General features: G+C 40.4%; 2 protein-coding genes across 2 annotated transcripts in view; both read right to left on the reverse strand.

Moving 5' to 3' along the window:
• Positions 1-27128, reverse strand: part of LOC308097871 (histone H3.2-like) — a gene marked incomplete at its 3' end in the record, with an annotated part of 294931 nt that overhangs the window by 42182 nt on the left and 225621 nt on the right. The window lies entirely within an intron of this gene.
• Positions 1-27128, reverse strand: part of ern1 (endoplasmic reticulum to nucleus signaling 1) — a 58956-nt gene that overhangs the window by 19710 nt on the left and 12118 nt on the right. The window contains exons 2-11 of the mRNA XM_080445903.1: positions 26323-26443; positions 20779-20812; positions 19778-19850; positions 18072-18144; positions 13942-14064; positions 11227-11328; positions 9626-9884; positions 5929-6007; positions 2193-2352; positions 227-342 (exon numbers count right to left, since the gene is read on the reverse strand). Coding sequence (XP_080302029.1) covers positions 227-342; positions 2193-2352; positions 5929-6007; positions 9626-9884; positions 11227-11328; positions 13942-14064; positions 18072-18144; positions 19778-19850; positions 20779-20812; positions 26323-26443 — 1140 coding nt within the window. The remainder of the gene's footprint in view (positions 1-226; positions 343-2192; positions 2353-5928; positions 6008-9625; positions 9885-11226; positions 11329-13941; positions 14065-18071; positions 18145-19777; positions 19851-20778; positions 20813-26322; positions 26444-27128) is intronic.

Here is a 27128-nt window from a genome sequence, read left to right on the forward strand (position 1 = left end):
TATACCGTATATATATATATAATTATATATATATATATATATATATATATATATATATACACCGTATATCTAGGTGTGCCCTGGGATCTTTTGGCTATGCCAGGTGTGCCTTGGCACAAAAAAGGTTGATAAACACTGAGTTAGAGTAACACACCTCCTCTAGGGTCTTCTCTGTGCTGGGGGGGTTAGGGGTTAGGGGTTAGTAGGGTTAGATAGAGTAACACACCTCCTCTAGGGTCTTCTCTGTGCTGGGGGGGATGACGTTGGCCTGGTTGCGTGGGAGGCTGTCGGGGAACCTCTCCAGGATCTTGGTGTGAGCTTCAGGAGGAGTTTCATGATGACCTGAGATGAAGAGAGAGACATCATCCATTCATCATTGTCATCAACAGCAGCAGCAGCAGTCACACTGAACCACATGTCCTCTGCCATCCTATGGCCGATACTGGTATTGATTACATTATGCTTCCATTCAACTAGTATTCCTTCCCCCTCACCGAGTGCCGCGCTACGAGCTTGTAGATCTGCTATTTTTGAATAGCCAAAGAAATATTAAAATTACACGGTTGCGTTCCCGGTCTTAACCCATTAAGACCTAGAACGCATCTGTGTCACTTTAGATTTCTTTGGCTATTCAAAAATAGCAGATATACAAGCTCATAGCGCGGCACCGAGTGCCGCGCTATGAGCTTGTAGATCTGCTATTTTTAAAAAAATCTTGATTTTTTTTTTTTTTTCCCAAAAACTTAGGATTTAGATTTTTTTAAAGAATCGCCTCAGGTCTTAACCCATTAACTGCCAGAGGTATTTTCATATTTTTTTAGCCAGTGCCAGAGTTTTTCATTGAAAAAAAAAAGTACTCAGGAGCCGAGATACAGAATTTTTAAGTTTTAAGTTAACAAGGAAGTGGATAGGAGTCTAGATCTTAAAAAAATCATATCTCCTTGGTCTTTGGGTCAAATTGGAAGAAAACATTTTTAGTTCACGTAGATCTACGCGATTGGCACGTGGCGGCTTTAAATAGGTTCACGTAGATCTACGTGATTGGCAGTGAATCAGTTAATGGGTTAATGGATTAAAATGGTCCTCAGGTATAAATGGGTTTAGCTAAATGAAGCAGAAATGAAGAGGTTACCTATATGATGAGCTAACCTCGCATCACCAGTCTTTCCACCTCGGAGGAAAGCCTGGTATTCGTTATTAAATTGCCCGTGTGATCCGGTCTAGGCCACGCCTACTGGGAAAAAAAAAGAAAAAAAAAAAAGCTTCTGGCGTGTTCCGGGTGTTCTGGCTTCCGGTTTTGCGGAGCCACTTTGTTTTGGTTGCCCCTGTTTGTTTCCCCAATCCCTATTTAAATGGAATAGAATTTCCCCGTGGGATAACAAAGGTAGACAGACGCTAAATACTCTCCGGAAAGTACACTCACATTTGTACTTATTTTGTAATTTAAGAATAAGCTTAAAAGGAGAGATCCGGTCATTTTAAGTGTTATCTTTGATGTGTCGCTAATCACTCACCAACATTGAAAGGGACGTTGAGTTATTCCAGAGAAGCCCCTGTCGTCCAGTCTGGCGACCCCATCCATTGGCATAATGGGAGCCATGTGTAAGAGTGAAAATCGTCTATTATAACCGATGAAAAGTTTTTTTTTTTCTACTACCACTCATCGTGGAGTCTCATGATACTCAAACATGTGCTGAATGTCGCACACAAGCTACCGTTCGTGCAGAACGAGATGCCGCTGGTTGCTTGTTTCTCTCACAGAACCTGGCGTCTGTGAGAGAAACAAGCAACCAGCGTCATCTCCCTGGACGACAGGGGCTTCTCTGGAATAACTCAACGGCCCTTTCTATGTTGGTGAGTGATTAGCGACACATCAAAGATAACACTTAAAATGACCGGATCTCTCCTTTAACTACGCCGCATCAAGGATTTTATTAGGTAGGCCCTATTACGATGCCCTTGATTGCGGCTGGAGTTATTTTGGGGTGTGGCTCGTGGGTTCCGGCTGCCTGATGACGCGGATGACGCGCCTGGTGACGTAGGGTTGCTTCCGCTCCCGATCGGATCATAAACACAAAAAAAGGTATTGATCCCAGGCTAATGATGAGCAGGTAGTTCCTCATGAAGCAGAAATGAAGCGGTTACCTATGATGAGCAGGTAGTTCCTCATGAAGCAGAAATGAAGCGGTTACCTATGATGAGCAGGTAGTTCCTCATGAAGTTGATGCGGTGGCGTTCCTTCAGGGCAGCGTTGAACTTGACACTGGTGCTGGGGGTGATCACACACTCCTTGTCTTCATCAGACTCATGGCTGTCGGGACCCTCCAGCATGGGGAAGGTGCTGCCACGGGGCTGTGCACATGCACACACAGAACACACACACACACACACACACACGCAAAGAAAAAAATGTAAGACACAAATGAACCTGACGTCCCTACTTTCGGCTTGTCTTAACAGATGAAAATTCTAAGAATAATTCTATATGAAAGAATAAATAAATAAAAACCGATAGCTAAGTGGTTAGGGTGCATACCACATGGGCACAATGCTCTGATCAACCATTTCCTGGTTCGATTCCCGACGACCGGAAATTGTAAAAAAAAAAAAAAAGAAGAAAAAAAGAAAACTTGAACTACACGTTCACAATGCGTTGTGGCGTGTGCGTCGACTCGTAGCACTAAGTATACAGGGCTGAAGTGGTTAACCACCTGCCGACAATATCGACAAAACATTCTCCTCATCAACTATGAGCCAAGACCTGAGGAGGACTGAGGGGATTTGTCTTTTTTTTTTGCCAATCGAACCAGAGGTCAAAATGCACGTTATTTTATCGCAACCGAGACCGGCACGTGAGCAGGTGAAATAAACACCATTCAGGGGACTGCGACTACAATCACCCGCTAGCATATCAAACAGTCTGCCTGCCAGGGTGTTGTGACCTGGGCTGCAGCCTGGCCCGGCACGGTGGACTTAAGACCAGGGTCATGCCGACTCCTTTAGCCACGTCTGTGACCTCTGGGATGAGGTGCGTTTCTGACCTGTATCCCACATTTCAAGGTATTGTTTCAAGGACATGTTTCCATAGATGTCTGTAGTAAAAAGCAGCTGTGACACAACCGTTTAAAATCAAATTTAAAGTCCATGCATAATTTCCTCTTAAAAAAACACACACTTATGTGTGAAATTCACCACAAGCTGTCAGAAAACACAATTTAAAAGTCGTTTCACCACGTTAATATCATTTTACCAACGCAGTTTTACTAGACATCCCATGTCAATACCTTTGAATTTGAGATACGATATGAAGTTGAAAAATTAGGTCAGAATTATAACTTTCTTTGCCTCGCACTCAGTCCTGGACGTCAGCGCTACGTGACCGAAACCCCGAGCTACAGTGAATTGATTGAATATCTTATTAGGCCAAAATGTAAAACAGCACAGTTACATTAAAATACTTGGTCTAAAAGGTCTGTTCAAAAAGGTCCTTGCGGTCTTGTTTTCATTGAGGTCCTTGGTATTCAAGTCCTAGTCATATATAGTGGCACCAACAGTTCAAATATCAACACAAAAAAAACTGAAAAAATAACACTATGTACAAACAAAAAATGCAGAAAAATAATAATAATGCTATATATATGTACAACAATGGGGGGGGGGCTCACAGAGATGATCACAGATGCATGGATTAAAGCAAAATATAATCTCACGACCTAATATCCTATCCTAATATGTCCTAAAAGTCCTAATATGCGATTTGTGAAACAGCGTGAAAGGAGACCCCCCCCCCTAAAAAATTAGCACGTAGAACTATGACGTTTTGGTATAGCCATACAGCCAACCAGTTGAAGAAATAGCAGATCGATGCTAAAGTCGGCCGTACCAGCCGTGACAAAAAAATAATGGTCATTTTGTGTTTTATAACAAAATGCCAGACGCCAGAGAGGGTTAACCTTAGCCTGGTAAACCCTCCCTCCGGAAATCTCATTTCCATTTGATTTCACTCCAGGAATCAAATAGAAATGAGATTTCCGGAGGGAGGGTTTACCAGGCTAGGTAAACCTTTGCTTTTATGAAACATCTGAGATCATTAGGATTTACTGAGAGATAGTTTGACCACTTCAAATAGTTGGGGATGGTTCTCCCCCAAAATGACTTTTATTCCTATGGATTAGTCACTCCATGGAGACTTGAATTCATGGATATTTTTTTAGTTTTTGTCTCATTCCTAAGACAACAATTTGATGAGTGGCAGCGGTTCCGGTAGAGACACAAAGAGTCTCCTTTGTGTCTCCTACCGGTCCGCTGGTCATCAAATCCCAAAACAACAAAGCAATAAATGCAGTGGTGGAAAAAGTACTCACAATTCTTTACTTAAGTAAAAGTACCAATACTGCAATATAAAAATACTCTGTTACAAGTAAAAGTCCAGAATTCAAAATGTACTTGAGTAAAAGTACAAAAGTATTGGCATCAAAATGTACTTAAAGTACCAAAAGTAAAAGTACTAAATATTTGAAAATAGCCGATCTACAAGCTCACAACGCGCCGCAATGCGACGCGTTGTGAGCTTGTAGATCTGCTATTTTCAAATAGCCTACAGTATGTATAAAATAAGGCTAAAGTGGTTAATGTATGTTTCATTATATCATAGTTTATATCTGAAAAGTAACTAGTAACTAAAGTTTTCAAATAATTGTAGTGGAGTAAAAGTACAATATTTCCCTCTGAGATGTAGTGGAGTAGAAGTAAAAGTATTGGAAATTGGAAATACTCAAGTAAAGTACAAATTGTACTTAAGTACAGTACTTAAAGGGGAAATCCACCCATTTTCAATATTTAACTATGTCATTAATATAGCATAAAGGAGTTGTGTGGAAATAAGAAAAAAAAAAAAAAAAAATTAACATTGCAAAAAAAATTAACATTGCAAAAAAATTAACATTGCAAATTACACCATGATGAGTCATCACAGTGTAATTTGCAATGTTAATTTTTTTGCAATGTTAAATTTTTTTGCAATGTTAATTTTTTTTTAAATTTTTTCTTATTTCCACACAACTCCTTTATGCTATATTAATGACATAGTTAAATATTGAAAATGGGTGGATTTCCCCTTTAAGTAAATGTACTTAGTTACTTTCCACCACTGAATAAATGTTAAGGGATGAGAAACTAATAATCACAGTAATGATCTGCAGATGGACCGGCACAGAGCACAGGGGTAACAAAGAAAGAAATGCTAACAAATGGTACAGAATTACATCCTTGAAATGTGAAGCCAGTTCCTCTTGTCTGTGTCCTAGAAACAGGAGGATCACGTTTTTGCTTTTTAACTGAACAGTAGTTAGTTGTTTAGGATATGTCACTCTAATTTATCTCGGTATAAAAGTAATAGAATTGAAGGTATAGGCATTTCTAATTTAATGTACCGGTATATATTGTCTCTGTCAAGTGGAAAACTCATATATCCAAAACTGTTACCTTTTCAGGATTAAAATTCAAAAATAGCAAAAGTAACAGATCTACAAGCTCGAAATGTGTCGCTTCGCGCCGCGTTTCCAGCTTGTAGATCTGCTACTTTTGATGCTTTTGTGTGACGCTGTAGTATATGATCAAGTAGGACGTTAAATTTACGGGGAAAAAAAGTTTGAATATGGAGATACCGGAAAGAGGTAGTTCTGCCCGACAACAGCGATATATAAATACAGTATATACTTGTTTTTCTTTCCTAGGAAATCGGGATTGCATATAATGGAAAAGTAACATTGTTTGGAGGAAAATTATTGACTTTTAATGTCAATGTCCTGTATATATGTCTTGTTGAATGTCATGTTTTTTTTTTATATGTTATGTGTGGACCCCAGGAAGATATGCACCAGATAATGGGGATCCTAATAAAGTCAATAAACAGAGCGATGTACTCACCACCACGGTGACACCGTCGTGCACCAGCGAGGGGGAGGCGTACAGACTGGTGGAGTATTTACCCACGTACAGCGTAGCCCTGGGACAGCAACACAAAAAATAACAGGCCAAAGTCAATGTTTGCTTGCCTGTTACTGTTGAGGATGTGTTTCATTCAAGACACACACACACACACACACACACACACACACACACACACACACACACACACACACACACACACACACACACACACACACACACACACACACACACACACACACACACACACACACACACACCATTTTTAGAATTCTTTGTCTATTCAAAAAAATAGCAGATCTACAAGCTCATAGCGTGGCACCGAGTGCCGCGCTAAGAGCTTGTAGATCTGCTATCATTTTGAAAAAATCCTGGAAGATTTGTGCAAATCTTTGAATGTATACTTTTTAAAGCGAACATTTGTAACTAAAATCTTTGCTTCTGGGGGTCCCTGGAACAAAATATTTTGAGATGGGGGTCCGTGGCCAAATACATACACTTTTGGGGGCTCTTGAAATGAAAAGAATTTGAGAACCACTGACATTATAGCAACATTATGTTGCTATACGTTAGGATTCAGACATTTTAGAATTCCCAGAAGCAAAGATTTTAGTTACAAATGTTCGCTTTAAAAATATATATTTTCAAAGATTTGCACAGAATAGGGAGGCTAGGGTTCATGTGGTTAATGCATGAAAGAATACAGAAACTGAATGCAAAACGCAGCAATCATTTCCTTGCTCTCCATAGTCTTAGAATTGCTCCTCTCTTGGTTTCTGTCTTTCTTTCATAACAGAACGAAAGCACTCGTTTCTCTGTTCCACTGAAAGCAGGTGTTGAGTTTAAAAGGGATATTTCTTTCAATTCTTTGTAATTAAACTCAAGAGCAAAAAGGGACCATCTGTTTCACTTGCGTGTTTAGACTCCAATCTCACCTTGGGGCAATTTATATCTTGCATAATGAATAAAAAAGAAGTGTATCTTTCAGATCATCATCTTTGGGATGATCTTAGGCTCTGCTGTAATGCATTATCAAAAGGGCTCCAACATGTTTCTAGAGGCAGACTGGCCAAAGCTTGTTCTCTGGACGGTGTTCAAACAGAGTGTCGAAACATCAAAGATGTACTTCAGTACGAACCGTGTTTCAGACCAGACTTCAGGGCCAGAACACAGACATTCTGAAGAGAAAAGTCAAGCTCTTTAACTCATTGAGGCCTGAGGTTCCGATTCTGCGAAATGTTGGTTTTCTGAAAAACGTATGTTTCTATATCAGTGGTTGGTGGAACTTTTTCATGTCAAGGACCCCCAAAATGATATGCATTTGGCGGCGGACACCCATCTAAAAATATTTTGTTCCAGGGACCCCCAGAAGCAAAGATTTGAGTTCATGTTTGCTTTAAAATAATTTATATTCAAAGATTTGCACATATTTTCACAATTTTTCAAAAATTGCAGATCTACAAGCTCGTAGCGCGGCACTCGGTGCCGCGCTACGAGCTTGTAGATCTGCAATTTTTTAATAGCCAAAGTGTAAAATAATGCTTTTTAGCTCAAATTAAAAAATGACACAGATGCTTCTTCTGGTCTTAATGGGTTAAAATAAAAGATCATCAAAATGTAACGAGTCTCGGCTTTAAAAAAGAAAAGAAAAAAAGAAATCTCCATTTTAGAAAGAGCTTGAATGGCAATGAAAGGTTCTCACACTTTTCAGGCTGTGTGACCCCTCAAAATAAATCACCCGCAGTTGACAAGTATTACATTTAAGTTTGACTCGGTTCCAGCGATAAATATTGGACTCGACCCCGCCCCACACAAAATAATTTGGGGAAATGCGTGCAAATCTTTGAATATATGTGTATTTTTTAAGCGAACATTTGTAACTCAAATCTTTGCTTCTGGGGGTCCCTGGAACAAAATATTTTGAGATGGGGGTCCGCGGCCAAATACATATCATTTTGGGGGTCCTTGACACGAAAGTCTGAAAACCACTGACATAGCAACATACGTTTTTTCAAAAAACTGTTAGGATTTACAAGAAATGTGTAGAATCGGGAACCTCAGGCCTTAATGGGTTAATAGTTTTTGATCCCCATACTATGGATCCCGCTTATCAATTCAATTCCTTATCAATCCCACTATCAATCTTTTTCTATTACTGGTTAGTTGATGGAAACCCGGGTTCTAATCTGGGGCGCTCCAACACTTTCATTTTATTTCCACAGACAATCAAAAAGGTAGAGCATGTTGGCTGCAGCTTTGAAGCAATATGCACATACAAGCCAACAAATAAAATGGTCCATGTTTTACCGTTGGTAGTTGGCAAGACATTAACTCATTCAGTGCCATGCTTATTTATGGAATTTTGGCTCTGAGTGTCACAACCAAAATTCATTGTAAAAAAAAAGTGCTTAGATTAGATTTTTTATTTTTTATTTTTTTTGACGTTTTAGACGTCCTGTGGCACCCAGGGCTATTTAGACGTCGGACGTCTTAGACGTCCTGTGGCACTGAATGAGTTAATCATAAGTCAAAAGCCTTATGAGAACGACACACGTATGTTTGTGCCAGCGATGTGATTTCAATCACATGACTCTCGTCTCGCGAGACGTGACGCCAGGTCCCGCTAGTATCCATAAGAGAACTATACTGATGAACCAAAACCTCATTGATTTGACCCATTTTCATAGATTCTCAAGATTTTGACAGCAAATTTTGATGCAGTTTTTGTCATAGTCTATTGAATCAAATTCCATTTAACTTTGGTCTAGTTTTTAGTCGTCTAAATATCGTAAGATTAGAGCCGACTAAATCTACAGTTGATTTAGTAGACTAAAATGTATGTCGGCGGTGCTGGCGTCGTTAATGGCTGATTTACAATTGGTTGCATGATGAAAATAGCCGATCTACAAGCTCGCGTTGTGAGCTTGTAGATCGGCTATTTTCAGAGTGCAACACCTGAGCTCAACCAAGCATAACATGACTTGTCTTTTAGTTCTACTAGATCTCTTCTCCACTAGATCCCTCACTAGCATTTTAGCCTAGTTATTTGTTGACCAAACAGTCAATATATTTAGTCTTAGTTTTAGTCATCGTAGATTAGTTTTTATTTAGTTTTCGTCAGTGAAAAAAGGTAGACGACAAACTTTTTTCGTCATAGTTTTTAGTCGACGAAATCAACACTGCTACTAGCCAGTGGGTCCAGAAAAGTCTTTCTAGCCTTTCTCCAGCTCTATGAACCACTTCCACACACACACACACACACACACACACACACACACACACACACACACACACACACACACACACACACACACACACACACACACACACACACACACACACACACACACACACACACACACACACACACACACACACACACACACACACACACACACACACACACACCAGAAGAACCCCCCCCCCCACCCCAGCCAGGGTTGCAAGATCTACTTATTATAATTTCCCCGCAAGATTTGATTTGAAAATAGCCGATCTACAAGCTCACAACGCGTCGCGGTAGATCGGCTATTTTCAAATAGCTGATGTATACGTTAAAGTGCTCATGTGGCCCCATAGTCGCTTCTTTTGGGCTGGTTTTCCTAGACCTGGTTGCTTGTTTCTCTCACATAATCTGGCAACACCGCCCCCCCAGCCCGCCTGCCTGCCTGCGTACATGAGCTTGTCCTTGGGCTTCTTCTCCTTGGGGAAGGGGTACTTCCAGCGGGTGATGCGTCCGTCTCCGGACATGAAGGTGAGGTAGCGCAGGGTCTCCACGGCCACGTTGGTGTGGGGGACCTTCCTCAGGCCCTCGCGCTGCCAGATGTACATGGCCACCACGGGGGAGTTGTAGTTCTGGACCCACTGGACGTCGCCCGTCTCGCTGTCCACCGTCACCACCAGGCCGTCGCCGTTGGACACGAAGTGGGCCATCTCTGAACGGAGAGAGAGAGAGGAGGGACAAAATCCATGCATTAACACCATTCAAAACCATGGGAACGCTATCTGTGTTAACCACTTTATCCATGTTTTATACTTTGGGATATTCAAAAATAGCAGATCTACAAGCTCGTAGCGTGGCACCGAGTGCCGCGCTACGAGCTTGTAGATACTGCAATTTCATTGAAAAATCGTGAACATTTTGTGCAAATATTTGAATATATATTTTTTACAGCGCACATTTTTAACTCAAATATTTGCTTCATGGGGGTCCCTGGAACAACATATTTTGAGATGGGGGTCCGCGGCCAAATACATATAATTTTGGGGGTCCTTTGAGAACCACTGATATAGCAAACATACGTTTTAAAATAAAAAACATTTGTAGAATCCCCCAGAAGCAAAGATTTGAGTTACAAATGTTTGCTTTAAAAGTATATATTCAAAGATTTGCACAAATGTTCAATAAAATAAAATGAAAATGCAGATCTACAAGCTCGTACCGTGGCGCTCGGCTATTTTCAACAAACTCTCTCTTAGGTAATATTTGCCAATTGTTATAGTATAGTGTGTTGATCATTTTTTCACACGGTAATCACTTATTATTTTCTTTTTAGAAGTATTAAAGGTAGGGTAAGTGATATTTTTTGGTTAAAACAAAAAGTATTTTTTAAAAAGGTTAAAATACTATATTCTGATAGTAATCATTGCTATAGAGTGTTTTTTCAGTAACAGATGTCTCCCTGAGTCTCCAGCTCTTTAATAAACAGAAAATACATTTTTCGGTAGGTGTCAAAATCTCAGCCAATCAGGAGAAAGTACCCATTTTTAAGCTTAATTTGTATAGTGTTCCAGTTCAAATTTTGTCTGCTCATTTCTTAGTGTCATCACTTCCAATTTCACTTGTTTAATCTATATCCTGATTGAGTTCTCTATCCTGGTTGGATAAAATTGGAAATGAAACTGAAACTGAAACGAAAATGCATTTTCTGTTTAATAAAGAGGTGGAGAAACAAGGAGACTCCTAATACTGAACAAACACTCTATAGCAATGAGTACTATCAGAAAATAGAGCTATTTAACAATTATTTTAACCAACGCAAATCACTTACCCTACCTTTAAAAAGGTCTTTAAAAGTCCTTAAATTGTCACTTTAGATATGTGCAGATACCCTGTATACACTTATACTGTATGTTGGTTTGTTTACTGTTGGATGGGTCCCCCCCAAAAAAAAAAAAAAAAAAAAAACAATAACCATCATTTGGGGACCCCGCGCCACCGTTTGAGAAGCAGTGCTGCAGGTCAAAAGGTCAAAGGTCAAAGGGAAGGCTTCTTACTGTACTTGGTGTCGTCATCGGGCAGCGTGGAGGCGTAGTCGGAGTAGGTGGCGTTCCAGCGTAGCTCTCTGCTCTTGGTGTCGTACATGGTGATGGTGTACTCTGAGAGAGAGAGAGATGGAGCAATAGACGGTTTAACGACAAAACACCACAATTAACCCATTAGGACCGGGAACGCATCTGTGTCATTTTCAGATTTATTTGGCTGTTCAAAAATAGCAGATCTACAAGCTCATAGTGCTATGAGCTTGTAGATCTGCAATTTTTTGAAAAATTGTGAAAATCTGAGCAAATCTTAAGATTTTTTTTTTACTCAAATCTTTGCTTCTGGGGGATTCTACAAATGTCTTCTAAATCCTAACAGTTTTTTGGAGAAAAAAATATGTTGCTATAATATCAGTGGTTATAATATATAATATATACAATAATTTTGAAGGAAATAGATGGTCAATAAATGAGAAAAGTTATGTAGCCATAGAATGTTATGCAGGTGCTTGCGCTGGCACGTGCCCGGTGGAGAAAAAATAATAACCCTGGGCCTCCATTGTTCTCAAGCATCAAAAACATGATGATTGATCAGGTATACATTTCTAGGCGTGCGTGGGTTACACCCAAACATCTCACATCACGCACACACTTCAGGTTCATGGTTCACACACTCCACAATCAGACCAACCCAACGGGGGGGAAAAAACAACAACAAGTGTCTTCTTGAACGGCTGGGTTTGACACGTGAAAAAGACATATACGTATATCATGAAAGCGTGATATTATGCCACCTTAGTACCTATGGCGACAATGGATGAAAACACAGGAAGAAAGGTGTGGAATTTCCTTTTTTTTTCCTGCTATAATGGATGGGTATCCAGAACGGAGGAGAGGGCAGTTAGTTCGCTTTGCAACAGGATCCGTCAACGTCAATAATACCGAAGGGTGAGAACGCAAGGGCTTTGCATTGACACTTTTTATATAAGGGCCATTCAAGCGGGGACTCTCACACTTTAGGGCCCTCGTCTCTGATTACCGTCTCTGATTACCATCTCAGCCCCCCCCCCCCCCAGGCTTTAAGGACTGTGGGGACGTAGGAGAAAAAGTGAGGGTGGAGGCGTATAAGCTTAAGTGGCTGAGATGGAGGGTGAAAAAATGAGAAAAAAAAACGTGATTTGGAGAAGGCACTGCAAACGTGACAAAAGCCTGCAGTGGTGGAAAGTAACTAAGTACTCAAGTGCTGTTACTTAAGGACAATTGAGGTATTTGTACTTTACTTGAGTATTTCCATGCGCCTTATAATGCGGTGCGCCCTATATATGAAAATAATACATTTATTGAAGGTGCGCCTTATACTCAGATGCGCCTTATAGTGCGGAAAATACGGGTAGTTACTTTGTAGATTTTGATTATCATTACAAAACATACATTAACCACTTCAGCTATGTATACATTTCGGCCACTTGAAAATAGCAGATCTACAAGCTCGTAGAGCTTGTAGATCTGCCATTTCCAAAAGATTTTTATACATTTGAAAACTTGAAATGGGACAATCTGCATAATGAGTACGTTCAACTTTTGGTACTTTAAGTACTTTTTTGACACCAATACTTTTACTCAAGTACATGTTGAATTCAGGACTTTTTACTTGTAACAGAGTATTTCTACATTGCAGTATTGATACTTTTACTCAAGTAAAAAATGTGAATAATTTTTTCCCACCACTGCAAAAGCCTCCATTTAGCTGGGATGGGCCACAATGCAAATAGATAATGGAGAGAGAGAGAGAGAGAGAGAGAGAGAGAGAGAGAGAGAGAGAGTAGGGCCTGGAGATACTATGTCAAATATGAAGCTCCGGGGAGGTCAGACCGGCTGGGTGAGAATCCTGCCAACGGTTTGTGTGACTCTAGGTATGGAGAGGGAACATAACCGCACCACAAAACCTGTCTCTCCGTCTCCCTTTGTAATGAATGAAGGCCAAACACGTGTTTCTGCTGCTACACATGGGGCGGCAGTGGCTCAGGGGTAGAGTGGCCGGGTAGAGTGAACTGGAAACCACAAGGGTCCCATGCAGTCCGATCCCGGGCTGGGGGGGGGCTCCCCCAGAGTTAGTGTGGAAGTGTCCTTGAGCAAGACACTGAACCCCTAATTTCTCCCGATGAGCAGGTTGGTGCCTTGCATGGTTTCCTCCGCCATCGGTGTGTGAATGTGTGTGTGAATGTGTGAATGTAATGCACAATCTATGTAAAGCGCTTTGGATAAAAGCGCTATATAAATGCACCATTTACGTGCTTCTCTTTCTCCGTTGTCATTAACTAGGGCTGTCACGATCATGATATGTTTTGCTGACGATGAATTTCCATGCAAACAATTGTGATTAATTGGCATTGTAATTAATAGTTTTTTTTGGCATTGGCCATAACAAAAAATGCATCAAATCTAAATCTAAGTAAATAATGTACAATGGCCAAAACATGTCATATTATTTTTCATAGTTTTATACTTGGTATACTTCTAAAACTTTCAAAAATAACGAACAAATAGACCGATCTACACGTGGATTGGCTATTTCCACCGTCTTTGAAAGGTTTTGAAAATGCATGAATAATATGTATAATAGAAACGATTCCAAAGATTATGCAAACATAATTGTGATTAAGCTAATAAGCTCACATAATTGCGATCAGGCAATGAATGTGATAACCATGCCAGGCCTAGTGGTCATACCTGTGCGTCCCAGGTAGAGGAGAGAGGAGGAGGGACAGAGCATCTCAGCGAAGGAGGAGGTCAGAGTCTGCTGCTTCTCTCCGGTCAACAGGTCCACCACATACCATAGATCCTGCTTCTTACCTAAAACACACAAAAAAACACGACCCAATGTTAGTTTTTGGCCATTTTAGTTGTCTAGTACAGTGGTTCTCAAACATCTGAAAATATGTTGTGCCAGGGACCCCCAAAAGCAAAGATTTGTGTTACATCATTTTCACCACATTTTTTGATTTAAAAGATTTGCACACATTTTAAAGATTTTTCAAAAAATAGCAGATCTACAAACTCATAGTGCGGCACTCGGTGGGACAAATGCATTCATACAATTTCAACATAATAGACCATTGGTTCTCGAATCAATCAAAACACTCAATTGACTGCGTAATTTCGCAAGCAGCCTCACTCTATAATATAGACATAAATAATAATAATAAACAATAATAGCCAATCTAAAAGCTCAATGCGGGTGGTAGCCGTAAAACCTTTGCCCATAATGACATGCCCAAAATAGGGACAACAGTTTGACAAAGTGGTTGCCTAATGCACAATGCATTTTAGTCATTCCAACGTTCTTTTCCAGTCGCGTTATTGGGCAATTAAGCAATAAGCACCGCACCCCACTGTCCTCTTTTTGATCAGCATCATCCCTCCATTCTGTCGGTGCAAGGAGGGAGTGGCAGTAAATGCAACATGATTGCGATGAGAGAAAAGTGCTTTCTTCTCCATGACTCAAAAAAATAAGAAAGCTGCTGCAAGAACTGTCCTTTTTGTGTTAACTCTTTAATGTCTTCTGTCCCTCCTGGCTCTGATGATGTTGTAATGCTGTATTAAACCACTTGAACCTCAGCATCCGTATTAGGGTGGGCTTTCCCCACAATAACAGAAAACAGAAAAGAAACAAGCATAGAGCCCTGAGGGACTACAGGTCAACCATATGGGGTTTAAGTGGTTAAGGACTTCTTCGTTTGTGTTTGTAATGTATTGTATGTCATGAATGTTATAAATAAAGATTTGAGAAACTAAAAAAGAATTACGAGGCATTCATGTCATTTCTAGATTACAGCAATCGGCCTCAGGTCTAAATGGGTTTTTAGACAGTACTCTACCATACATGTCAGTTAAAATTAAACACAAAAAGTTGTGAGCTTGTAGACCTGCTATATTCACTACTTGTGTGACGACGCTCTTGTATGACGACACAGGACCACAGGAAAAACAAAACATCTCCATATTTCAAAAGTTTAAATATGGAGAGATATGAGGTTTCTGCCCAACAGCGATGATATATTGCGTGGCCTTTGTGTGTATTATACGTCATCAAACATTATGATTTAAGTTTAAAGTGGTTTATCTTGATCTAAACCGAGAATAATCCAACTTCCGTCGTTATTTTCGTTGCACGACACTTTGCCACCAAAACATGAATCAGGCTTTTTATTTAAAGACGGACAGTTTTGTTGTTTCGTCTCTCGCACAACATCCGACACCCAGTTGTCAAGAAGCCATGATTAAAATCCACAGAATTGACATGGATGCATTGTGGTCTGTGCTGGTGGGAGGCTTCAGTTAACCCATTAAGACCAGGAAAGCATCTGTCATTTTTTTATTTTAACCACTTTAACCATTATCTTATACTTTGGCTATTCAAAAATAGCAGATCTACAAGCTAATAGCGCAGCATATTTTTTCGGAAAAATCATGAAAATTTGTGCAAATCTGAATATGTATTTTTTTAAGCGATTATTTGTGACTAAAATCTTTGCTTTTGGGGATTCTACAAATGTAGAATCTGAATCCTAACAGTTTTTTTTTGCAAAAAATCAGTGGTTCTCAAACTGTCAAGGACCACCCAAAATGATATGCATTTGGCCGCGGACCCCCATCTCAAAAATATGTTTCCAGGGACCCCCAGAAGCAAAGATTCGAGTTAAAAATGTTTGCTTTAAAAAAATATTTATATTTCGAAAGATTTGCAAAAATGTTCACCATCTTTCAAAAATAGCAGATCTACAAGCTCAAGCTCACAGATGCGTACCCGGATTGAATGGGTTAAGCCAGAGTGATAATGAAAGCGGAGGAAGCAAAATGTCACCCGCTTCCCTTCGAACAATGGGAACTGTGGCCGCCAGAGATTAGCTTCCACGTAAATTCAAACGCTTTACTACGACCACAACGTGTAGTAAAATGCAAATGCAGAGTAACAGCTTTTGTTTCCGACCAGATAAAGTTTCTAATGATCGTCTTACAAAGCTATTCTTGCGCCTGCATATTTATCGTCTCTGTCTGGGTGGAAATCTCCAAACGTCCAAAACTGTTACTTTTCAGAAAATGGATACAAAATAAGCTGTGTTCCAATGGATCCAATGTAGCGATGTGACGCGTTGTGAGCTTTGCAGATTGGCTACAGTATGTTATGCTACTTTTGTGTTACACTGCAGTATGAGGAAGTAGGGCATTCATTTAGGGTCTTGACAAAGCTGAAGACCCGGGGAGATAGATCATTTTCCGCCGTAGCGCCCAAACCGCGGAACGAGCTTCCACCCCATGTTAGAGCGTCTCAAACCATTTTAAATCACGTTTGAAAACTCTCTTGTAAATATGGAGATGTGACAGCAACAGTATATTTCTGAACTCCTGTGTCTATTCCTCACGGCTGGAAACCTGACGTCCTCCAACCAAGGACCGTCGTCTTGTCTGTCCCCCAATTAACTACTTAAGCCCCCGATTTGTATTGAACATAAATAATATATGTTGCAAGCTTGTACTGTGGATCTTCTATTTCTGCAATTTTTATTTCCCTTTTTTTATTATTAGGCTCACGCTTTCAGTTCCGCTGTTGATAAAACAGTGATGTTTATTATGTTATGTCTGTTGGCATAACGGTCTGTGTGTGTTACATATATTTCATCCTTATTTTGTTTCCTGGCTTTCCGGTAAATCCCTTTTGCTGACCTGTGTTTAAAGCACTAAATAAACTGTGAAGCAAAGACAAAAAAAAGAGGGGTCAAGTGTCTTGCTAAAGGACACTTGGACACAAGGCCAGGCCCGGGATGCAAACCGGGGACCTTCTGTGTGCCAGACAGCCTCTCTACCCCATTCACCCATTAACCCCCGAACTGCTCCCTGGGTCCCATATTAAACTGCCTCCATTGCTGCTAATAGTTAGTATGGGTTAAATGCAAACACATTCTACATCAGAGGTGATGCAACTTTGATGATGTAGAGGGCCACTATATTTCCACACTCACTCCAGAGGGACACATTGTATACTGTCAGGCCATTCTATGTCACACAAAAATAGCAAAAAAAAGCAGATCTACGCGTTTTGAGCTTGTAGATCTGCTTTTTTTTTATTTGAATTCTGCAATTTTTTTATTGGAATTATGTTTTTTTGTTGCTACTTTTGAATTGGAATCCTGAAAAGTAACATTTGTATTTAGTTTCAAATGCATTTAGTTACACTTATGTTACCTTTATGAACTTAAATAAAAATACATTGGACATAAAACAATAGAATGTTTATACTAGTCATTAAGCTACTAATATAGACTGAAGTAATTAAAGCGGGTCATGTTAGCAATTGTAACAGCTGAAATCAATAATATATCAGTATTCCGATATTAAAGGAGGAGTTCACCCAAAAAAGTACTTATTTTCTATCAATTACACACCCCATGCAGCCTTGATTTCATGGATTTATTTTAGTTTTTGTGGCATTCCTAAAACAATAATTTGATGACCGTGTGTATTTCCGGTAGGAGACACAAGTAATCTACTTTGTGTCTCCTACCGGCTACATTAGCCGGTAGGAGACGGGAATCAAATTATTAGCTTAGGAATGCGACAAAAACAAAAAAGAATCCATGGATTCAAGGCTTCATAGGGTGTGCAATTGATAGAAAATAAGTAATTTTTTGGGTGAACTCCTCCTTTAACCTGCGGGCCGCATTAAGGCTGCATGTGGCCCCCGGGCCGCCAGTTGCCCATCGATGCTCTACATTATGTGCAAATGTACTCTGACAGATAACCAACCCAACTACTAAAGGGGACATAGTTATTATTATTTCAGGTCTGATTTATCTTCTTACCCATGTAAAGGACTCCGTCAGAACTGCGACAGGGAGAGGCCTGGACCAGCTCCGGGATGGTGAATGGTAATTTCTGGTTTGAGCACACAGAACATAGAAGAACAGCAGGATAACAACGTTAGACAACCACAACACTCTTGATGGTATAAAACATGCAAAAGGGAGATGTACTGTAGCTGCACACACCCTGTTCAGAAGCTACAACAACACGGCTGACAGGAAAAGCACTGGCTGTTGCACCTATGATGATAATGCACTACTTTGTGCATGACCTGCATGTACCTGTGGTGAGGAGATAACATGCTCTCCTCTCTAGAAAGAGGAAACTGAGCCGCGCGTGAATGTGTGTGTGTGTGTGCGTGCATGCGTATTATTACAGTGGTGGAAAGTAACTAAGTACATTTACTTAAGTACTGTACTTAAGTACAATTTTGAGGTATTTGTACTTTACTTGAGTATTTCCAATTTCCAATACTTTTACTTCTACTCCACTACATCTCAGAGGCAAATATTGTACTTTTACTCCACTACAATTATTTGAAAACTTTAGTTACTAGTTACTTTTCAGATATAAACTATGATATAATGAAACATACATTGACCACTTTAGCCCTATTTTATACATAGGCTATTTGAAAATAGCAGATCTACAAGCTCACAACGCGTCGCTTTGCGACGCGTTGTGAGCTTGTAGATCGGCAATTTTCAAATATTTAGTACTTTTACTTTTGGTACTTTAAGTACATTTTGATGCCAATACTTTTGTACTTTTACTCAAGTACATTTTTAATTCTGGACTTTTACTTGTAAAAGAGTATTTTTACATTACATTATTGGTACTTTTACTTAAGTAAAGAATTTGAGTACTTTTTCCACCACTGCGTATTAACTAATTCACTGCCAGACTTATTTCTGGCTGTGTTTGCCCACTGCCAGACATTTTCGTTTTTTTTTTAATCCTTTCAACTGGTCAGAGAACATGTATATTCAATATAGTCGCTTGTCCGATCGTTTGTAAACACACACGATATCAGTGTGCGTCACCCAGAGAAAAACATTTCCATCCGCGATGGCCCCTTCTCTTGCAGCAGCGTGTAGAAAATAGGATGTCTCGCGAAATGCAGGGTTAAAAAAAGTCAACTCAAGATAGAGCCGCTCTGTGAGCTTGCATGTCTGATATTTTTGAATAGCCAATGAAATCTAAAAATCACACCCTGTGTGAAGTGGGCGGTGTCTTCCTAGCTAACCACAATACTGAATGGAGTCAACCAATATATATGCTTTGATCTGAAAGAGCCACTTAGTGTCAGCATGTGTCTTGCTAGCTAATCACAATACTGAATGGAGTCGATCAATCATGTACAAAAGATAAATATATTTATCTTTTGTAAAACACACTTTATGATGGACAAAACCATAACTTAAAAAAAACCATAATTTGGTTTTTTTTAAGTTATGGTTGCTTATATAGGGCTATGCACATGTGTCATGTGACACTGGCCAATCACAGTCCTGAATAGATTGCGATTGGCCAATCACAGCGCAGGATAATTGTCCAAATTTCCAAACCTCACTTTTAGGGCCGGTTTCACTGCCCAAGATATTTGTACATTTTTCCAAATCTCACTTATAGGGGCGGTTTCACCGCCCAAAAATCACACAGATGTGTTCCCGGTCTTAAAGGGTTAAAGTGGTGTTCTCCTTACCGTTAGGCCTTCTTTGTTCTTCCCTCCCAGAGAGTACAGACTGCCATCGTTGGGGTCAGGCAGGAAGGCCGGTCTGTCGGGGGGAGAGAGAGAGAGAGAGAGAGAGAGAGAGAGAGAGTTGTTTTCACTTGTTGTCTCTGTCTGTATATGTAATGTTGTGACTTTGTTTTGTATGCTCTGGCAATGTAAAACATATTTTATCCATGCCAATAAAGCATTTTGAAATTGAATTGAGTTGAGAGAGGGGGAGAGAGCTATAGGGAGAGAGAGATGGTAAGAGAGAGAGAGAGGAGTAAGAGAGAGTGAGAGAGAGTGAGAGAGGGAAAGAGAGAGGGAGAGAGTAAGAGAGTGAGAGATGAAGAGGGAAAGAGAGAGGGAGAAAGTAAGAGAGAGTGAGAGAGGAAGAGGGAAAGAGAGAGGGAGAAAGTAAGAGAGAGTGAGAGAGGAAGAGGGAAAGAGAGAGGGAGAAAGTAAGAGAGGGTGAGAGAGGAAGAGAGAGTGAGAGAGGAAGAGAGAGTGAGAGAGAGCAAGAGGGAAAGAGAGGGGGAGTAAGAGAGAGGGAAATAAAGAGAAAGAGATGGAGAAAGGAGAGAGGGAGAAAGAGTGAGAGAAGGGGAGAGGGAGAGAGTAAGAGAAAGAGAGAGAGGGAAATTGTGGAGTGAGAGAAGGGGGAGTGTGAGTACAAGATGAGAGGAATTAAAGGGTCAATACACCACGATAGGAAGGTTGTCACACTCAAAGCTTGAATGAAGTCCCAGTGCGGTCACGTGACCGATAACAAACAAGCATGTCTGATTAAGAGATGTGTGTGTACCCAACTAAGACTACGGTTCAGGCTTGTTTACTTTACGCTCTCACACACACACACACACACACACACACACACGTAGACCAACAATAAGCTGTGCTAAGGGATCTTTGCCAACGTGTGTGTGTGTGTGTGTGTGTGTGTGTGTGTGTGTGTGTGTGTGTGCACGTAGGGGCACAATAAGGACACTTACTCTGCCACATACGTAGGGACCTGAAGAACTGGATCTAGAGTGAAGGAGGAACAAGGAACACATTTAGAGGTCGATTAACAAAAGCATGCAGATCGCAGCTCGTCCGTCACGATTGAGCAACAGAACAAGGATGATGGTTCTCAAACGTTGCACAACACAAAGTTCACCCAAAATGTTTTCATGCAGAGACACAGCCAGACAGACGTCTGTGCAAATAATATAAACTTCACCCGGACGTCACGTGCAAAAAAAAGAGGAGCGACCGTGGAGCGAGAAAGAAGAAAACGCCAGTTGTTTGTCTTACTAAAGCGACCTGATACCGGGTCATATTTTGTCCCCAATTTTCCGCTGATAAGCGGGCAGAAGATGACCCTTCATTTGGTCAATAACAGACACACACACAGACTGATGAAATGAGGCGTTGTGCAAAAGACAGACACAGCATTATTTACGGTTAGTCATAACATAACAGTGGTGGACAGGAAATGGATTTGGAGTTGCAAAACATAGCATAGTTGACCCGAATGTACATTTTAACCACATATGCCCCATATCGTTGCTGTCGGGTGGTGCAAAGCTGTTCCTTTCATAGCATTATAATTTATTTGTTTTGAAAATAGCAGATCTACAAGCTCACAACGTGTCGCATCGCGTTGCGTACGTTGTGAGCTTGTAGATCTGCTAACTTTACTACTTTTGTGTGACCCTCTTGTATGACGAAATAGGGAATTCATTTACAATTTACATTGTCGTAAGATAAATAGTGAAAATAATAATAATAATAATAATACAGTGCCTGACCAAAGTATAATTGTTGTAAGAAAATAACCAAAAGTAAAATCTTTGCCTCTGCCCAAAAATGGGGCAGAGGCAAACGCTTATGAATGTCCTTCCTTGAAACACCTCTCAATGGAGTGTGTCCAGAAGTGACTCCAGACAGGTTTATTCCCCAGCCTACAGTGCATTACAGCAAGGCAAACACACACACACATACACATGCACACACACACACACACACACACACACCCTCCCTGCGGTGTGAACTCACAGGGTGGGGACCAGATGGTGTTGTGCCTAGAGGGGGTCAACGGTGGTTTGGGTGGGGGTTGGGGTGTGTGGGGGGGGGGGGATTACCGCAGGGTGTCGATGACTGTTGTGCCCACGGAGCATCAACATTCATTATAACATGGCTACTCAGAGGAGCAGTCCGTTGTCGTAACACAATCCTTTTCCCAAGTTGGACAGGATACAGGATTTACCGAAAATATCTGTGTGTTAGGAGGCGATGGGGTGTGACAGACAGACAGACAGACAGACAGACAGACAGACAGACAGACAGACAGACAGACAGACAGACAGACAGACAGACAGACAGACAGACAGACAGACAGACAGAAAGTGAGGGGTGGATGGAGTGTGACAGGTAGACAGACTGGTAGACAGACAGGCAGTGAGAGGTGGATGGGTTGGGCTGCACGTGGCTGGGACCAAGCATGGGCCTGTCATCATGATCATTACGTTTTAGTTGACGTGTTCATTGTGTTTTCGGAGTCCTGACATTGGAACATATCAATAAAACGTGTATTTCTTTAAGGCTCTGTAAATAAATGGTAAATGGTGCGCCTTTATCCAAGGCCCTTTACAATGAACGTGCATTACATTCACCCATTCACACACACATTCACACACCGATGGTGGAGGAAACCATGCAAGGCACCAACCTGCTCATCGGGAGCAATCAGGGGTTCAGTGTCTTGCTCAAGGACACTTTGACACTAACTCTTGGGGGAGCCCGGGATCGAACTGGGAACCGTGAGTTTCCCAAGCGGCCACTCTACCTCCCGAGCTACTGCCGCCCCGCGCAAATAACAATTGCGCAGCGCAGGTATGACACATAACTTAAATAAACAAAGAAACGACTGACAATGCTCGGTTCCAATAATGACAATAAATAATGTAGTATGGCCAAAACAGGCTTTCCATTTTGTATCTATAATAAAAATTAAATAGTGTTTTGCAGCCTGTACTGGCAATAGCATTGGTTCTCAAGGTGGGGTCCGGGGACCCCCAGGGGTCGTTGTGGGGGTACCAGGGGGTCCCCAGCTAAATGTGTTCATATAGTGTCACAATCATTTTAACCACATTTTAAAGTTTGGCTAATCAAAAATAGGAAACACAGCAGATCTACAAGCTCATAGCGTGGCGGCACCGAGTGCCGCACCATGACCTTGTAGATCGGCTATTTTTTTTTTATCGTGAAAACTTGTGCAAATCTTTGAATACATATATATTTTTTAAGCGAACATTTGTAACTCAAATCTTTGCTACTGGGGAGGTCCCCGGAACAGGATATTTTGAGATGGGGGTCCGCGGCCAAATACATATCATTTTGGGGGTCCTTGACATGAAACCACTGGGCTATTAGGACAAAGAAGCAGGTGTATTCTTCCAACGAACTCCAGGATACTGTGGGTATATATATATATATTCTATGTGTGCCTGGTTGGAGCACAAACACCACCACCACCACCCACATGCATGTGAAGCGTTGACCCAGAAATGTTCAGGTCCATATTCAGTAGCTGTTGCTGCAAAGCACAACATGGAGGAGAGGAAAGGAAGCGGCCGTTTTGGGCTTTAATGTTTATTAATGTGTTGGGTATTAGGTGTACCTTAACCCATTTAGACTGGGAAAGAATCTGTGTCGTTTTTAGATTTATTTGGGCTATTAAAAAAATAGCAGATCTACAAGCTCATAGCACGGCACCCTATGACCTTGTAGATCTGCTATTTATTTATTTTTATCGTGGAAAATGTGCAAATCTTTGAATATATATATATTATTATAATATATTAATATTTTTAAAGCCAACATTTGTAACTCAAATCTTTGCTTCTGGGGATTCTACAAATGTCTTCTAAATCAGTATGTTGCTATATGAGTGGTGCTCACACTTTTCCATGTCAAGGACCAGCCAAAATGATATGTATTTGGCCGCGGACCCCCATCTCAAAATATGTTGTTCCAGGGACCCCCCCAGAAGCACAGATCGGAGTTAAAAATGTTTGTCTTAAAACATATATTCAAAGATTTCCACAAAGTTTCCACGATTGAACAAATAAAATAGCAGATCTACAAGCTCATAGCGCGGCACTCGGTGCCGCGCTATGAGCTTGTATATCTGCTATTTTTGAATAGCCCAAAGAAATCTAAAAAAAATGACACAGATGTGTTCCCGGTCTTAATGGGTTAACCAAGGGCTTTAAAAGCTACAATGGAAAAGACCTGCATGGATAATGTAAGCTTAAGAACTTCCAATAACCGTCTACACTGAAGCGACTAATGTAATTAACGTCTACGTAATTAAGCGGCTACGTAACGAACGTTCTCGCCCCGTGCATACGAGGGGCTTTAATGTTTAAGTGTTAATGACACCGACTCTGCTTACGCAGGCACAAACGTTTAGATAGCAGCATGGGTGCTGTTAACGGCAGAACAGCTAGGGCTTATACCCCCTTGCCTACTACGACCTTGATTAGAGGCTGTTTCTGCCCCGTTATCTGTTAATGATTACCCTGCTTAGCATGGCTGACAGCCAGGACGTTTCACTGCATTACTAATAATGTTCTGGCGAATCTAATAGTGAAAACACCACTTATTAACACCACAACTAGGGCTGCGGCTATCCAATAGTTTCTTGCCGATTATTCTATAGATAGACACTTGCTATGCATACCATGTCTATAATGTCTTATAAACATACTCATAATACATTATAATCTGTATTATAACACTGTATAATTATAGTTATAAGAGCTCATAAATATTCATAATTCTTTTTAACAATAATCATAACACATTATAAAGCATTCTATAATGACTTAAAAGGTCAAGTATAGGTGCATTGTGATATGCACATAACACTGTATAATTACAGTTATAAGCACTCATATGTACTCCTAATGCAATCATAATACATTACAAGCCAGTTTAAGACATTATAATCATGTTTGATGCTTTATAATCGCCATTAAAATTAAATTGTGTTTGTTTTGTTGTAAAGAGACTTTGAGTACAGATAAAAGCGCTATATAAATTAGATGTATTATTATTATTATTATTAACCAATAATATAAGTTTCACTGGTGGCACGCAGCTGAACACTAAAGCCTGACCAATATATTGTTTTGACCAATATATCGGCCATTATTTGACTTTTTCTATGACATTCGTATCGGCCAAGTACAGTTTTTGTATAAAATAAATGATCTATCAAAAGGTGTTATGCGTGTTGTTTATATGTATAAATTACATTAAATGTTATCAAATTGCTGCTCTTTTCGGACAAAATATCCGTCGAAACATCGATAAGCGATTGACTGGAACGGAAATGGGAAATCGGACCCTCCAACAAATCTGTCATGGGTCGGGCTCTACTCCACACATTCCTGGTTATCATCACAATGCTGTGCCACAAACTTTCTCACACAAATAGGTTTGCAACAAACAAAAGACATACACAAACAAAACAAAAAAACTTGTTCCTCTTAAGTCTTCAGTTTCAAAAAAGGAGCGAGATCACATTGTCTTCCCTGTGGCACCCCCCACAGAAGTGCTTTGTCCTTCTAAAGAAGTGTAACCTGAACACAAAAAACGCTGAGGCCTCGAGTAAAAAGGCACACAAACAAACGGGTGCAGCCGAGTTTTGCGCCGCAAAGCAAACCCCTGGCCTCTCTCCACTCCTCTTACCTTCTTTCACAGTGTCCATTTGATAGAGCAAACCCCTGGCCTGTCCTCTCCTCTTACCAGTGGTGTAAAGTAACTAAGTACATTTACTCAAGTACTGTACTTGAGTACACTTTTGAGGAATCTTTACTTAACTCATTCACTGCCACAATTATTGCTGGCCGCGTTTGCCCACTGCCAGAGATTTTTCATCGAAAAAAAAAAGTACTCAGGAGCCGAGATACAGATTTTTTAAGTTTTAAGTTAACAAGGAAGTGGATGGGAGTCTAGATCTTTAAACAATCATATCTCCTTGGTCTTTGGGTCAAATTTGAAACAAAAACTAAAAAAAAAAAAAAAAAGGCAGGATTGGTAAACGGGAGAAATTACGTCAATTACGTCAGTGGCAGTGAATGAGTTAACTGGAGTATTTCCCATTGTCAATACTTTTACTTCTGCTGCACCGCATCTCAGAGGCAAATATTATACTTTTACTCCACTAGAATTATTTGAAAAAATTAGTTACTATAGTTACTTTGCAGATATAAAATTATTGTATTATAAAACACACATTAACCACTTTAGCCCTATTTTATACATAGGCTATTTTAAAATAGCAGATCTACAAGCTCACAACGTGTCGCGATGCGACGCGTTGTGAGCTTGTAGATCTGCTATTTTTAAACGTTTCAGTACTTTTACTTTTGGTACTTTTAAGTATATTTTGATGCCATCAAAAGAGCCTTTTAGTTGTAACGGATTACTTCTACATTGTGTTATTGACACTTTTACTTGAGTAAACCACTGCCTCAGTTTACCTTCTTTCAGTGTCCATTTGATGGTGCCCGACCTCTTGCTGACGGCGTGCAGGTTCCCGTCCAGCGTGGACACAAAGAGCAGGCTCTCAGGAAGGGAGATGGTGCTGGCCTCACACAGGCCCTGTGTAACAACACAGAGGATCACAGGTTAGATCAGTGATGGGATCATGGGACCATAATCGTTGTTATTATCGTTTATCGTGATAAAAAAAACGCTCACAATAATCATATCTCAGAGATTTTAATTCTCCGTCATGCACTGGGATCTAGTATTTTTCAATAGCCAAATTATAAGATAATGGTTTAAGTGGTTAACACAGATGTGTTCCCGGTTTTAATGGGTTAAGAAGACTATTATAACAAAGATAAATCATGAATGACTTGTTGGAGATGATACTGGATGTGTTATTATTATTATTATCTTACTAGCTATAGCTAACGTAATCATCCATGTCCACTGTGATAGAGACAGATGTGCTTCTCCACTCTGTGGTGGAGAGCTGAGCACCAGAGGAATGCTAACAGATGGAGAGTAGGTGACTCATTAACCGGATACGGTTAGTGGTTAACCTGACGCGTGTATGTGTGTGTGTGTGTGTGTGTGTGTGTGTGTGTGTGTGTGTGTGTGTGCGTAGTGGTGGAAAAAGTACTTAAGTGAAAAAGTATCAATACTGCAATGAAGAAATACTCTGTTACTCTGTTAAGTAAAAGTCCGGAATTCAAAATTTACTTGAGTAAAAGTACGCAAGTATTGGTATAAAATTTACTTAAAAGTACCAAAAGTAGAAAGTACTCATTAAGCAGAA

Source organism: Gymnoscopelus braueri, assembly GCF_963280865.1.
Source record: "Gymnoscopelus braueri genome assembly, chromosome: 13".
Lineage (NCBI taxonomy): Eukaryota > Metazoa > Chordata > Actinopteri > Myctophiformes > Myctophidae > Gymnoscopelus > Gymnoscopelus braueri.